The following is a 17,098-nucleotide window of genomic DNA, read 5'->3' as shown; positions in this document are numbered from 1 at the left end:
TGACTCCCCCCCCCCATAGACCATACCAGACCTTTATGTGAGAATGCAGGTCAGAAAATGGGGGGGACGAGCAAGCGCCCCTCCTGAACCATACCAGGCCAATTGACTTCAAAATGGGGGGTTGCTTTGGGGCAGGGGGGCTCTTCCCCCAAACATCTCGATCCCATGTTGATGGGGACAAGGGCCTCTTCCTCACAACCCTGGCACAGTGGTTGTGGGCGTCAGCTGGCAAGGGGCTTATCATAATCTGGAAGCCTCCTTTTACCAAGGGGGCCTCTAGATCCCACCCCTCCCATGTGAATGAGTATGGGATATATAGTGTCAAGTAAATAAAAACACAACACTAGTTTTTGACAATTACTTTATTAAAAAAAAAAAAAGTCCCCCGGTGTAAATCCAACACCATTCATGACGCCCACTACCAACCCAGAAATCAAACCCTCCGGTACCGACTAAGGCTCCTGTCTTCTGCCAGCTCCACCGTCTGACAGTTAATAAATAACTAAGGGACTGGGGCCACCCGATCGGGTGACCCTTCCCCCCTTGTGACATCACAGACCGGTCATGCTGGGTCGAAGACATCACAAGGGGGCCCTGCCCCATAGCTATTTAAAGTGGAGGTCTACCTAAATTTTTATTTATTTTTTTAAAAGCCAGCAGCTACAAATACTGCAGCTGCTGACCTTTAAAAAATGGACACTTACCTGTCCAGTGCGCCCACAATGTCGGCAGACGAGGCCGAGCAATCGCTCATCTCTCGGATGCTGTCGCCGCCATCCTCGTGAGGGAATCAGGAAATCGGTGCGGCTTCACTGCCCTGTTCTCTGCTGCTGCGGTGCATGCGCGAGCAGCGCGGCGAGCCGTCACTGGTCCCCGCTCTCTCCTGGGACCAGTGTATTTCCCAGGAGACAGCGAAGGGGGGAGTGGCGGGAGTCTATGCCCAGAAGTGGGTGCCGAAAAGCGGAAGTTACATTTTTGGGTGGCACTCCGCTTTAAGAACTATCAGACGGTGGAGCTAGCAGACGGCGGCAGCCTTCATCTGTACCAGAGTTTGTTGTCTTCTTTTAACCACTTGCTTACTGGGCACTTAAACCACCTTCGTTCCCGGAGCAATTTTCAGCTTTCAGCGCTCTCACACTTTTAATGTTAATTACTCAGTCATACAACATTGTATCCAAATGAATTTTTTGTCCTTTTTTTCATACAAACAGAGCTTTCTTTTGGTGGTATTTGATCACCTCTAGACTTTTTATTTTTTGCGCTATAAATGAAAAAAGGCGACATTTTTTGAAAAAAAATGAATTTTTCTTAGTTTATGCGATACAATTTAGCAAAATATTAATTTTTCTTCATAAATTTTGGCCACAATTTATACTGCTACATATCTTTGGTAAAAATAACCCAAATTAGCGGATATTATTTGCTCTTTGTGAAAGTTATGGTGCAAATCATAAAAAAATTATCACACCTGTTGTACCGGTGCCTATCTCATTTCTTGGGGCCCTGAACATGCCAGGAAAGTACAAAAACCCCCAAATGACCCCTTTTTAGAAAGTAGACATTCCAAGGTATTTATTAAGATGCATGATGAGGTTTTTGATGTTGTAATTTTTTCCCACAATTCTTTGCAAAATGAATATTTTTTTTTTTTTCCCCTCACAAAATTGTCATTGTAATAGGTTATTTCTCTCACATGGCATGTGTATACCACAAATGACACCCGAAAATACATTCTGCTACTCCTCCTGAGTATGGCAAAACCACATATGTGGGACTTTTTCACAGCCTGGCCACATACAGAGGCCCAATATGCAGGGAGCACCATCAGGTGTTCTAGGAGCATAAATTACACATCTAACTTGTTGACTACCTATTACACTTTTGAAGACCCTGGAGCACATGGACAATGGAAATGCCCACAAAGTGACCCCATTTTGGAAAGCTAACACCCCAACGTATAATCTATGAGGCATAATGAGTCTTTTGAATGATTCATTTTTTCCAAACGTTTTTGGAAAATGTGGAAAAAAAATTAAAACGCAATTTTTTTACGCAAAGTTGTCCATTTATAAGATATTGCCAACACATAGCCTGTACATAGCAAAAATTACACCCCAAAATACATTCTGCTACTCCTCCTGAGTATGGCGATACCACATGTGTGGGACTTTTTCACAGCCTGACCACATACAGAGCCCCAATATGCAGGGAGCACCATCAGGTGTTCTAGGATCATAAATTACACATCTAACTTGTTGACTACCTATTACACTTTTGAAGGCCCTGGAGCACCTGGACAATGGATATGCCCACAAAGTGACCCCATTTTGGAAAGCTAACACCCCAACGTATAATCTATGAGGCATAATGAGTCTTTTGAACGATTCATTTTTTTCCAAACGTTTTTGGAAAATGTGGAAAAAAAATGAAAACGCAATTTTTTTATGCAAAGTTGTCCATTTATAAGATATTGCCAACACATAGCCTGTACATAACAAAAATTACACCCCAAAATACATTCTGCTACTCCTCCTGAGTATGGCGATACCACATGTGTGGGACTTTTTCACAGCCTGACCACATACAGAGCCCCAATATGCAGGGAGCACCATCAGGTGTTCTAGGATCATAAATTACACATCTAACTTGTTGACTACCTATTACAATTTTGAAGGCCCTGGAGCACCTGGACAATGGAAATGCCCACAAAGTGACCCCATTTTGGAAAGCTAACACCCCAACGTATAATCTATGAGGCATAATGAGTCTTTTGAACGATTCATTTTTTTCCAAAATGTTTTGGAAAATGTGGAAAAAAAATGAAAACGCAATTTTTTTATGCAAAGTTGTCCATTTATAAGATATTGCCAACACATAGCCTGTACATAGCAAAAATTACACCCCAAAATACATTCTGCTACTCCTCCTGAGTATGGCGATACCACATGTGTGGGACTTTTTCACAGCCTGACCACATACAGAGGCCCAACATGCAAGGAACACCAACAGGTGTTCTAGGGACACATAGCATGCACATGACAAGAATTACACCCCAAAATACATTATGCTAAGCAAAGGGTAAACAAAAAAATGTACCTGTGGTTTTAGTAGTGCAGTTGTCCACGGGACGATAGCACTGGTCCAGGCAGCAGGCAGGGACTTGGTCAGCAAAAGAAAATGCAATTGTCCAGGCAACAGGCATGATGGCATATGTCCTACAGGCAGCAGGCAGAAGTAGGGCCTCGTTCAGGACAGAATGGGGACAGGGGTAGAGGCTTCTCCCACCCAAATCTCTTTGAAGCCTCCGGGCAACCAGACCCTAATCTAGAATGAGAAAACAAACAATAGTTTTCTTCATCCAGAAAAACAATTCTGGAGCCCCTCACATGTGAGACCCCTGTGCTATGAATCCCACTAGTCCACTGGCAGGGTAAAAGATCAGTTCAAGAGGCAGGCAAAAAGAATGGTCAAACAGTCCAAGGTCAGTTCCAGATCAGGCAGAGGTATAAACAGAATCGGTAGGCATAAGCGTGGTCAAATAACAGTCCAGGGTCAGTTCCATATCAGGCAGAGGTATAAACAGAATCGGTAGGCATAAGCGTGGTCAAATAACAGTCCAGGGTCAGTTCCAGATCAGGCAGAGGTATAAACAAAATCGGTAGGCAGAATCGTGGTCAAATAACAAGCCAGGGTCATAAGCAGAGGTATAAGGGGTGTGAAGGTAAATGTCAGGAAGGGACTAATAATTTAGTGAGGAATGGTAAATGCGGAAACAGTCAACTACGCAGAGGCCTGGTTGGGAAGGGCATTGGGCACAATAATAAGTGGTGTCTCTTCTCACTCCTCCTTTGGAGCACACCCGGCATTTCTTTTGGCGTTTTTGGCCTGTTGGTTTGGGAGGGACTCTATCTGGGAAGTGGCGCTCGTGAAGTCGGCTAACCACATCGGATCGAATGGTTGCTGGTGGGTTGCTGGGGTATAAAAGGGCAGTGGTGACTTCCTCCTGGTAATAAAGGTAGGATTTGGGTCTTGGAGTGGATTTCCGATAGATTACATAAGTATTATACATGGCCAAATTGAATAGGTAAATAGAAACTTTCTTGTGCCACTGGTAAGATCTTCTCGTGGAAAGGTACGGTTCCAGCATCTGGTCGTTCAAGTCGACACTCCCCATGAACTTATTGTAATCTTGAATACATTTCGGTTTCCGGATTTGCCCATTCCTCCTCCTGATGGTAACAAATGTGTTTTTGTGGATGGTTGAAAGAACGTACACATCCCTTTTGTCCCTCCATTTCACGGCCAGAACTTCCTCATTGCGTGCACTCGCCGTCTCCCCTTTTTTTAATTTTTTGGTGACAAGGCTTTGAGGAAAGCCCTTCCGGTTCGACCGTACGGTGCCGCATGCTGGTGTCTTTTTTCTGTAGAGGTTTCGGAACAGGGGCAAACTTGTGTAGAAATTGTCCACATACAGATGGTATCCTTTCTCCATTAGTGGGTTTAGGAGTTGCCAAACAATTTTCCCGCTGGTCCCAATGTAGTCTGGACAATTAGGGGGGTGTAGCTGGCTGTCCTTTCCTTCATATATGTTGAAGGCATAGGTATATCTGGTGGCACGGTCACATAATTTGTAGAGCTTCACTCCATAGCGGGCCCTTTTGGAGGGAATAAATTGCTTTATGCCGAGCCTTCCAGAAAACTTTACAAGTGACTTGTCAACACATATGTTTGGGTCCGGGGTAAACAACTGGGGGAAAATTTGGGAAAAATAATCAAGAAGTGGCCGAATTTTATAAAGTTTGTCAAAATTTGGGTCATCTCGGGGAGGGCACTGGGTATTGTCACTGTAATGTAGGAATCGCATTATCATTTGATATCTGGACCTGGGCATTTTTGAGGAAAAGACGGGCATGTGATAGATGGGGCGTTTTGACCAATAGGAACTTATTTGGTTTTTGTGGTTTAGTCCCATACAAAATACGAGGCCCAAATTTTTTTTAAATTCCTCCACTGTTACGGGTCTCCACTCGAAGGGACGGGCATAATAGGACGTGGGGTGACTGGAAATAAATTGTTCGGCATAGAGATTGGACTGGGAAACAATTGAGGCAAGCATGTCGTCTGTAAAAATTAGATTGAAAAAATCGATCGGGGCGAAATTTTCTGTGTCCACTTGGACTCCTGGCTGGGCCGTGAAAGGGGGAATGTTGGCTTCTCCTGAATTAGGAGGAAGCCACAAGGGGTACTGAAGGGAATAGGGAAGGCTGGCATGAGACCTACTGGTACGTGACCTTGCTTGACGAGGTGTTGCGGTTCTGGTGGATGAAACACGGGTGCTGGTGGATGGCACCACGGTGCTGGTGGATGGCACTGCCTCCTCAGCAATACGCCTTCGTCTGACGGGCGGACCCTCCTCCTCCTCTTCCTCTTCTTCCTCCTCCTCTTCCTCTTCCTCCTCTTTCTCCTCTTCCTCCTCTTCCTCCTCTTCCTCCTCTTTCTCCTCTTTCTCCTCTTCCTCCTCTTTCTCCCCCTCCTCCTCCCCCTCCTCCTCCGATGTCTCTGTTCCACTGCTGACTACCGGCTCGTAGTCAACGTCAGATTCGGCGCCTGAATTTGCGGAGGAATCCGAATGGGGGGAGCTCCCCGTTGCTCCCATCGGCCGCAATAATTTCATACGCCTCCTCGAGTGAAAATGACCGTTTAGCCATTGTTGTTGATGACACTGACAGGTGTCACTGATGACACTGACAGGTGTCACTGACGGCAAATGGCACGGGCAGGTGGCACGGGCAGGTGGCACGGGCAGATGGCACGGGCAGATGGCACAGGCAGATGGCACAGGCAGATGGCACAGGCAGATGACACGGGCAGATGGCACAGGCAGATGGCACGGGCAGATGGCACAGGCAGATGGCACGGGCAGATGGCACGGGCAGATGGCACAGGCAGATGGCACAGGCAGATGGCACTGATGGCAGATTGCACTGGCAGGTGGCACTGATGGCAGATTGCACTGGCAAGTAGCACTGATGGCAGATGGCACAAGCAGGTGGCAGGTGGCACTGATGGCAGGGGAAGGTGGCACTGATGGCAGGGGCAGGTGGCACTGATGGCAGGGGCAGGTGGCACTGATGGCAGGGGCAGGTGGCACTGATGGCAGGGGCAGGTGGCACTGATAGCAGGGGCAGGTGGCACTGATAGCAGGGGCAGGTGGCACTGGCGTGAATGCACTGGCAGGTGGCACTGGGTGATTGCACTGGCAAAGGGGGCACTGGCAGGGACTGTTGGCACTGTAATTACGTTTTTTTTTTTACTATGAACTGTTTTTTGACTCACTGATGCTTCTCTCCTCACACGCGGTCTGTGTGTGAGGAGAGAAAGCCGGCGATGAGAGATAATCTCATTTGTTTACATTTGAGATCATCTCTCATTGGACGGCTAGATCGAGTGCTGAATGGCCGCTGTGATTGGCCATTCAGCACGATCTGTGATTGGCTGTGTCCGATGGACATGGCCAACACAGTTTTTACCCGCGATTCGCTCTCGAGGGGACCCGCAGGAGCAGGTAAGTACAGGACGTCCACGGACTTGTCAATCTTTCTGTGTTATTATTAACCTGTTACACTTTTTTTGTGAATGAGTGGTACTATGTGTCCGATGCGAAACTCCAAGAGAAGCTTGAAAACATAGCTCTTCCAATTACATAGTACCACTACACATTGGGGGTCCCCTTGTTAAAGGGGGCTTCCAGAAGCTGACAAGTCAACACCCCACCCCCACAACCACTAACCAGGGTTGTAGGGAAGAGTCCCTGATTTACATCAACATGGAGACAAGGTGATTTGCCCTAAAGCACCCCCCTATATTGAGGACATGTGGCCTGGTATGGTTCAAGAGGGGGGCGCCAGCTTCCCCCCTTTCTTGGCCTGCCAGGCTGCATGCTCTGGTATAGTTTTTGGGGGGACCCCATGCCGTTTCATGGGTTCCCCGTCAGTTGTTAAGGATACGGCAGCCAGCTTCCCAGCCCGTTCCTTAACAGCCAGTTATTCTTTACACTGAATTTAAATCAGTCGATAATTTTTTCGACTGATCCAAATTCACATAGTTTCAATAATGTTTAATTTGTTATAAAATTAATAAACAAAAACAAATCAACTAAACGAAAAAGCTTACTGTGATATTTGGGGGTTGTTAACTCAGTGATAGTTTATTGAGTCCATGAGCCAGTTCAAATGATATTTTAGGGCTTTTTTTGCCCACTTTAAATAAACAGACACAGTAAAAATACAAGTCACCTGGCTTTCTCTTCAGCAGCACCATTGCTTAGGCCCCAAACCTTTGCCTATGGGTGATCCCTCAGACTATCTTACACAGTAGCACAGTAGCAGTAGATAAATGTTCCTTTCTCACCTTACCCAGCGCTCTTAGCCCTCTTTGCTCTCCTGGTTCTCTCAACAGGGGATCTCCTGACACTCTTGAGACTTCCATATTTCCTCAGTCTCTGGACTCACCTAGTTACCTTTGCGCTCTCAGTCCTCCATGTTCGCTTAGCCATCTCAACTTTTTAAGCCCCATGGACAAGGAATCTCTCCTCTCCAGAATGGAGTACTGTCTCTTAGACCCCTTTCACAATAGGGCACTTTGCAGGTGCTATTTTTAGCGCCTGCAAAGTGCCCTGAAACAGCCGCTGCTGTCTCTCCGGTGTGAAAGCCCAGAGGGGCTGCCCATTAAAATCAATGGAGCACCGTGGCTATACCACTGGCAAAGCACCTCTGCAGAGGCGCTTTGTGATGGGTTTAACCCTTTCTTGGCCACTAGCAGGGGAGTAAAAGCGCTCCCGCTAGTGGCCGAAAAGCGCCACAAAATTGACAGTAAAGTGCCCCAGTGTGAAAGGGACCTTAAGTGGAGCACAAATGTCACCTAATAAGAACATTCATTATAAGATCTGTGCGCACCTGGACTCACAGCTTGCCAGACTCCTGCAAGGCCTTGACACTGGATTGAAAGTTTTTTCCCCTCCCAAAACTCTTTGAAATCTCCAAACTCTGAAACCCAATCTGGGAATACTAAAACCTGGAGAAAACTGAAAAAAATAGTTTGCTACGCTCATAATCGATATTCCGGAGACCCACACTCTGTATAGGTGTGAACCCTGTGTCAAAACGTCAGTATTGTTGTCTACACTGTTTTTAGTGTAGGGTTTATGCCCTTAAGGGCACAAAAATTCTTCATATTACTAAATCTTTAACATTTTATTATGTTTGACATTTGTTTATTTTCCTCAGTATAAATAGGATACATATTTTAAATGAACAAATTTCTTATGTGTGTTTCTTTTTGGTTTTTGCTTTCAGCAAAGAATATAAAGATTAAGGAATTAAGTCTCCTATCATGTATAAACATAATCTCACTTATGGATGTATCCTTTTAAAATATTTTGAATGCCAATGACATTTGTATATATATGTAACTGCATGTTCTTGTTATCCTGTTGTAGAACTGTGCTACACATAGTATTAGTAACACAGTGATGTGCTGCGCTACATATAGTTCTATTATAATAAAACTAGTGTAAGGGATATACTAAAACATTTAATGTGAAATTGGCTTAATGTAGCTTAACAAGCAAAAAAGTGCCTGAACCTCAATCAATTGCCCTGAAACTTTGCACAGCTTAAGATCTCGACCTTCCAAACATATCCTTCGTGCAATTTGGTGTTCCACAAGGCAAACTAGGGACATTAAGCTTGTTTTTTTGGGAGCTTAATGTAGCTTAATGAGCAAAAAAGTGCCTAAACCTCAATCAATTGCCCTGCACAGCCCAAGATCTTGACCTTCCAAACCTATCCAAGAAGTTTCAAGTGATTTTGTGTCCCACAAGGCAAACTAGGGACATTAATCCACATTAATGTGGATTAACATACGAAAAAGTCCTTAAATGTTAACCAATTTCCCCCAAACTTCGCACAGTAGAAGACTCTATCCATGCCAACATATTCAGAAAATTCAGCTCAATTGGTTAATCACACCAAAAGTTATTCACATTAAGCTATATTTTACAATACTAAAACATTTCATGTGAAATTGGCTTAATGTAGCTTAACGAGCAATAAAGTGCCTAAACCTCAATCAATTGCCCTGAAACTCTGCACAGCTTAACCACTTGACAACTGGGCACTTAAACACCCTTAATAACCAGACCAATTTTCAGCTTTCGGTGCTCTCACATTTTGAATGACAATAACTCAGTCATACAACACTGTAACCAAATGAAATTTTTGTCCTTTTTTTCCCACAAATAGAGCTTTCTTTTGGTGGTATTTGATCACCTCTGCGGTTTTTATTTTTTTCGCTATAAATGAAAAAAGAACGAAAATTTTGTAAAAAAATGAATTTTTCTTCATTTCTATTATAAGATTTTGCAAAAAATGAATTTTTCTTCATAAATTTGGCCTAAAATGTATACTGCTACATATCTTTGGTAAAAAAAAAAAAAAAAATTTGGATATTATTTAGTCTGGGTGAAAGTTATAGGGTCTACAAGCTATGGTACCAATTACTGAAAATTGATCAATTTGATCACATCTGAAGTACTGACGGCCTCTCTCATTTCTTGAGACCCTAACATGCCAGAAAAGTACAAATACCCCCTAAATGACCCCTTTTTGGAAAGAAGACATTCCAAGGTATTTAGAAAGAGGCATGGTGAGTTTTTTGAAGTTGTCATTTTTTCCCACAATTCTTTGCAAAATCAAGGTTTTTTTTTTTTTTTTTGTTTTTTTTCCACAAAAGTTTCATATTAGCAGGTTATTTCTCACACACAGCATATGCATACCACAAATTACACCCCAAAACACATTCTGCTATTCCTCCCGAGTATGGCGATACCACATGTGTGAGACTTTTACACAGCGTGGCCACATACAGAGGCCCGACATGCAGGGAGCACCATCAGGCGTTCTGGAACACCCAGACCAATTCTGACATTCCTCTCCTACATGTAAAAATCATCATTTATTTGCTAGAAAATTACATAGAACCCCAAAACATTATATATGCTTTTTTAGCAAAGACCCTAGAGAATACAATGGCGGTCGTTGCAACTTTTTATCGCGCATGGTATTTGCACAGCAATTTTTCGAACGCATTTTTTTGGGAAATAAAACAGTTTTGTGCTTTTTAAAAAAAAAAACATTAAAGTTAGCCCAATGTTTTTGCATAATATGAAAGACGAAGTTACGCCGAGTAAATAGATACCCAACATGTCACCCTTCAATATTGCACACGCTTGTGGAATGGCGCCAAACTTCGCTACTTAAAAATCCCCATAGGTGACGTTTTAAATGTTTTTACTGGTTACATGTTTTTAGTTACAGAGGAGGTCTGGGGCCAAAATGATTGCTCTCGCTCTAACGTTCGCAGCGATACCCCACATGTGTGGTTTGAACTCAGTTTTCATATGTGGGCGGGACTTACGTACACATTCGCTTCTGTATACGAGCACGCGGGAACAGGGGCGCTTTAAATATTTATTTTTTATTTTTATTGTTCATTTTACTTAATTTATTTTAGTTTGACACGTTTTTCCCCAAAAATAAATGTTTTGATCACTTTTATTCCAATTACAAGGAATGTAAACATCCCTTGTAATAGGAATATAGCATGACAGGTCCTCTTTACAGTGAGATATGGGGTCAATAAGACCCCACATCTCACCTCTAGGCTGGGAAGCTTGGAAAAAAACAAGAAAAAAAACAAGAAAAAAAACGATCCTGGCTTCGATCGCAGCAGTGAGTCAGAAGAAGCACCGGAGGGCGAAGGGAGTGGGGACGTCCCTTTTTGCCTCCCGTAAGAACGATCAAGAGGCGGAACAGCCGCCATGATCGTTCTTATGGTGTAGAGAATCGCCGGCTGAAAAAAATGATATCTGAATGATGCCTGTAGCTGCAGGCATCATTTAGATATCCCTGCACAAAGTCAAGGACCTCATATGACGTGGGCGAGAAGTGGTTAAAACACATTTTTTTTCCCCAGAGTATTTTCTGGGTATTGCAAAGTATTGGCCGGGGTATTGCAAAGTATTGGTGTGGGGGTATTGCAGAGTATGGTGCGGGGGTATTGCAGAGTATGGTGCGGGGGTATTGCAGAGTATTGGTGCGGGGGTATTGCAGAGTATTGGTGCGGGGGTATTGCAGAGTATTGGTGCGGGGGTATTGCAGAGTATTGTGTGGGGGGTATTGCAGAGTATGGTGCGGAGGGTATTGCAGAGTATTGTGTGGGGGGTATTGCAGAGTATGGTGCGGGGGTATTGCAGAGTATTGTGCGTGGGGTATTGCAGAGTATTGTGTGGGGGGTATTGCAGAGTATTGTGTGGGGGGTATTGCAGAGTATGGTGCGGGGGTATTGCAGAGTATTGGTGCGGGGGTATTGCAGAGTATTGGTGCGGGGGTATTGCAGAGTATTGGTGCGGGGGTATTGCAGAGTATTGTGCGTGGGGTATTGCAGAGTATTGTGCGTGGGGTATTGCAGAGTATTGTGCGTGGGGTATTGCAGAGTATTGTGCGTGGGGTATTGCAGAGTATTGTGCGTGGGGTATTGCAGAGTATTGTGCATGGGGTATTGCAGAGTATTGTGCGTGGGGTATTGCAGAGTATTGTGCGTGGGGTATTGCAGAGTATTGCGAGTGGGGTATTGCAGAGTATTGCGCGGGGGGTACTGCAGAGTATTGCGCGGGGGGTATTGCAGAGTATTGCGCGGGGGTATTGCAGAGTATTGCGCGGGGGGTATTGCAGAGTATTGCGCAAGGGGTACTGCAGAGTACTGGCAGGGGGTATTGCAGAGTATTGCGCGGGGGTATTGCAGAGTATTGCGCGGGGGTATTGCAGAGTATTGCGCGGAGGTATTGCAGAGTATTGCGCGGGGGTATTGCAGAGTATTGCGCGGGGGTATTGCAGAGTATTGCGCGGGGGTATTGCAGAGTATTGCGCAAGGGGTACTGCAGAGTATTGCGCGGGGGTATTGCAGAGTATTGCGCGGGGGTATTGCAGAGTATTGCGCGGGTGTTTTGCAGAGTATTGCGCGGGTGTTTTGCAGAGTATTGCGCGGGTGTTTTGCAGAGTATTGCGCGGGTGTTTTGCAGAGTATTGCGCGGGTGTTTTGCAGAGTATTGCGCGGGGGTATTGCAGAGTAATGCGCGGGTGTTTTGCAGAGTATTGCGCGGGTGTTTTGCAGAGTATTGCGCGGGGGTATTGCAGAGTATTGCGCGGGTGTTTTGCAGAGTATTGCGCGGGTGTTTTGCAGGGTAGTGCGCGGGTGTTTTGCAGAGTATTGCGCGGGTGTTTTGCAGAGTATTGCGCGGGTGTTTTGCAGAGTATTGCGCGGGTGTTTTGCAGAGTATTGCGCGGGTGTTTTGCAGAGTATTGCGCGGGGGTATTGCAGGGAAGGCAGAGCATTGCAGAGTATTGCGCAGGGAAGGCAGAGTATTGCAGGGGTTAATGCAGGGATGGCTGAGCAGGGATGGATGGATCTGTGACTGCAATAGTCACAGATCCATCCCACACTGCTGCTGCCATCCGCGCTCTCCTCTCACACTGTACCGATCGGTACAGCGAGAGGAGGGAGGAACCGGCGTCATCAAATGACGCCGGTTTGTTTACCTGTGGTCGCGCCGTCATTGGACGGCGCGATCACATGGTAAAAGACCGGCGTTGCCGGTCAGTTACCGTGATCTGTGTAGCGCCGGGTCTCATAGACCCGGCGCGCACAGAATTTTCTGTGTGCGCGCCCGAGGCGGCGCGCATTACTGCTTCTGGTGGGCGCCGTTTCAGAACGGCGACCCCCAGTTAAGCAACCACCTTGCCGCCGTTTGTAGACGGCGGCTGGTGGTTAAGTGGTTAAGATCTCAACATTCCAAACCTATCCAAGATATTTCAAGCGATTTGGTGTTCCACAAGGCAAATTAGGGACATTAAGCTTGTTTTTTTTGGGAGCTTAACGTACAAAAAAGACCTTAAATGTTAACCAATTTCCCCCAAACCTCACACTATAGAAGGCTCTATCTATGCCACCATATTCTGAACATTTCAGCTCATTTGGTTAATCACACCAAAAGTTATTCACATTAAGCTATATTTTACAATGCTAAAACATTTAATGTGAAATAGGCTTAATGTAGCTTAAAGTGGATGTAAACCCACTCTCATCAATTCTAAACTATTGTCATGGTGCTGATCTATAAGGATATACATGCCTCCTGCATGTATCCTTACCTGTCAAATGTCCCCCATTTTGCTGTTTAAACCCCTGCAAAGTCCAGATTTGGTGGGCAGGTTTGTTGTTCGGCGCTCGGTGGGCGGAGTCATGATGTCAGCAGACTCCCGCCCACCTCTACACTCCCCTTGGCCAGAGCGCGCACAAGACAGGAAGAGCGCGTTCTTGGTAATAGTAGAGCGCGCTCACGGCCCCCTGTCAGCACACGTTGATGTCCCTTGAAAGTCGGGGATGATCGCTGCGACGGGACAGCTGTGAGCACCGACCCTCCTGCATTGCTTTTTATCATCTGCTTCTCCTCCTCCCTCCCGCGGCTTTCATCTAATAAGTCATGCAGGGGGGATCGGTGCTCACAGCTGTCCCGTCGCAGCGATCATCCCCGAGTGTCTTCTGTTCTCCTCCACCCCCGATGTCGTCCCCTCCCCCGATGTCATCCCCCTCCATGTGTCCACACACCCACCCCTCCTCATCCTGCTCCCTTTGGCCGTCCCCCCCCGTGCCGTGTCTTCACCCTCCGCTCCCCCATCCTGCTCCGTGTGTCCAGCTCCATCCCCCGCAGCCATCACCGGCTTCTCTCTACTCTCCCGTGGGCTGTGAGGGGGGGCTCTGTCAGGATGGAGAGCAAAAATGGGAGACAGAGTGTTCGTTACCGAGCGATGTGCGTCCCGTGATAACTGTGCAGAGTAACCTGTGTGTTACTCTGCTCAGTTTATGAATGGAAGGGAGACGCTGTCTTCTGTCCATTCATCTTCAATGCAGAGAAAAGGACTGGGGAATGAATGTCCTCTGTCCATTTCTCTGTCTCATATGGGAGATGTCAGGGGTCTCTGTTTAGACCCCTGACATGTCACCAACACCCCCACAGGGCTGATAAAAAAAATGAAATTGTAAAAAAATAAAAATAAATCAGACACCACAACCACCCCCCCATACCAAGATGGTCCAGAACCCCCTGTCCACTACCCCACGGTCCACTACCCCACTGACACCGTCCACTACCCCACTGACACCGTCCACTACCCCCACTGACACCGTCCACTACCCCCACTGACACCGTCCACTACCCCCACTGACACCGCCCACTACCCCCACTGACACCGCCCACTACCCCCACTGACACCGCCCACTACCCCCGCTGACACCGCTAACTACCCCCACTGACACCGCCCACTACCCCCACTGACACCGCCCACTGACACCACTCACTACCCCACTGAGACCACTCACTACCCCACTGACACCAACCACTGCCCCATCCCCCCAACCCCTTTCCAAAAAGCATTGTGAAAAAATATATTAAAAAAATAAAACCCCACCCTCCCATCAAGTACAAAAATAAATTGTAAAAAATAAAAAATAAATGTTATTGTAAAAATGTATAAAAATAAAAAAATCCACTGGTCCCAAAAAACCTTTTGGGAACAAAAAATATTAAATTGTAAAATAAAAAAAAATTATCTGACACTGTCCACTATCCTGACACCATCCTGCATGTACTACCCACCTCTGTACCCTACGCATTCCTGTGATTCGCATCGCACTGCTGTTCAGATCACATGTGATGTCTGTGCAATGCGATTTCAGCCATACAAACTGTATAGCTGAAATCGCATCACATTCTGACCAAACACGCATCACACCTATGCGATCCGATTCATGTCCTGTCAGTTCGCAGTGCGATATGCGAGCTGAAATGGGGGTGTCATTACCATTGTATTACACTCCCCAGCATATGGCAGTGTGAACTGTCGTGCAAGTTGGGTGCGATGTGGGAACCCGCAGTGGATTTGCAGGGTTCCCGAATCGCACCAGTGTGAACCAAGCCTCAAAGCATGCAGCCTACAAATGTCACCTGACTGCTCCCACCAAGGCTCGGTTCACACTGGTGCGATTCGGGAACCCTGCAAATCCACTGCGGGTTCCCACATCGCACCCGACTCGCACGACAGTTCACACTGCCATATGCTGGGGAGTGTAATACAATGGTAATGACACCCCCATTTCAGCTCGCATATCGCACTGCGAACTGACAGTTAGGACATGAATCGGATCGCATAGGTGTGAACACCCATGCGATTCTGGTGTGGACCAAAAAAAGGGTCCTGTGCGAGTTTGTTCCAAATGAGATGCAATTTCAGCCATACAGTTTGTATGGCTAAAATCGCATCGCACAGACATCGCACGTGATCTGAACAGCAGTGCGGTGCGAATCACTTGCGATCTCGTACAGCTCATTAATGTGAACCAGCCCTAAGTTCATTCAGCCTGGGTGTAAGTATAAAAAGTGAGAAATCCACCCTCCCCCACACAACACATCCTGGTAATATAGGAATTTTTCATATGTGATCAGGTGACCTCAGACACACACACACTGCAATATAACAATAATTAGAAGATCACTCACGCTCGGACTATCTCCCCTAATAACTTGTCTATGTATATTCTGATGGCTGTTCACTGGAGAATTTCATCATGACACTGAACTTTGTCTCACCTCATGTTTTGTAAACATTTAATCAAAACACAGGACAAGCAGACAATTCTGGCATATTAGGAGAGGAGAGGTGTGATGCATTTGCCTATATGTCTCAGTTTAATTCTCCCTTCTTGCCATGTGTGATTCAGTCCTCGGCTAACAGGTTATTGAAGTGCTAATGTCCCCTCACTATTTCTAAAGGTTAATTGATCTATTGTGTTGTGTGAAGGAGATCTGTGTTTAAGTGGCTTGTGTTAATTATTCTGATTGCTTCATTGTGGTCAGGCTGTTACACCTAGTAATTAACTCCACTGATATCCTTATCTAAAGAAAATGTGTTTTCAGAATCGGCTCCGAAAAGTCTGCCCTTGATCTGTATGGAAGCCCCAGTGTGAGGGGGGCGGAGATTTGTCATTGTAACAGTTTTGGAAATTACATATAAGCTGTGTGTTATACTATTAAACTCTGTCTGGTTCCAGCATTCAGCCTTGGCTCATGTGTGGATGATTCTGTGATGTTCTGTTATGGGAAGAAGGGACTGTTTGACGGGGATATCATACCAATACCGTCAATTGGTTGGCAGCAGAGGGATTTTCCCTTCTATTCCCCTTTACATCCGGATTCCAAGCAGACACTGGAAGAACTACTGGAAGTTCGTGGAAGGATTGCTAGCAACAAAACCAAGCGGGTCATCATAGCAGAATTAATGGAGCGAGACCAGGAGGACGGGATTGCAGCAACGCCAGCAGTACAAGAGATGGAGACACCAGTGATTCAGGAAGAGGAATCGCCAGCCAACAAGCTAATGAGAGAGAAGCTAGCATGGTTCGGTCCGAACCCAACTGCGGATGTGGTGCTGAAAGTGATAGACCTGTTAGCAAAGGCAGAACTACAGAAGGCTAAACAAATAAGAGACGCAGAACTACAGAAGGATACACAAATAAGAGACGCAGAACTACAGAAGGATAAACAAATAAGAGACACAGAACTACAGTTAAAACTGGCAGCAGTCCAACAAGCAGCCGCACATTCTCCAAACAGTGAGTACAGCACAGCAGACGCAAGGAAGATTCCGTTTAGCGCTTTTAAAGCTTTTGATGAAAAGGACTGTGAAATTGATAACTACCTGGCAGATTTTGAGCGACAATGTAACCTGCACCGAATAGCTAGAAGAGAGTGGGTCGCAATATTGTCAGGCAAACTGTCAGGCAAAGCTTCTGATGCTTTCCGGACCGTGCCAGATCAGGATATCCATAGCTACGCCCGGGTTAAAGAAGCGCTCCTGGCTCGTTATGCAGTAACCCCAGAGTCCCACCGACAGAAGTTCAGGGACTCACGCAAAACCACGGAAGA

General features: G+C 45.9%; 1 protein-coding gene across 1 annotated transcript in view; it reads left to right on the top strand.

The window, feature by feature from the left end:
• Nucleotides 1-17,098, top strand: part of CAPN9 (calpain 9) — a 1,050,568-nt gene that overhangs the window by 798,517 nt on the left and 234,953 nt on the right. The window contains exon 15 of the mRNA XM_040350717.1: nt 8,355-8,419. Within this exon, the coding sequence (XP_040206651.1) occupies nt 8,355-8,419 (65 nt within the window). The remainder of the gene's footprint in view (nt 1-8,354; nt 8,420-17,098) is intronic.

This window comes from Rana temporaria, chromosome 4 (assembly GCF_905171775.1).
Source record: "Rana temporaria chromosome 4, aRanTem1.1, whole genome shotgun sequence".
Classification (NCBI taxonomy): domain Eukaryota; kingdom Metazoa; phylum Chordata; class Amphibia; order Anura; family Ranidae; genus Rana; species Rana temporaria.
The sequence above is the reverse complement of the archived record's forward strand: the minus strand, read 5'-3'. Positions and strand labels throughout refer to the sequence as shown.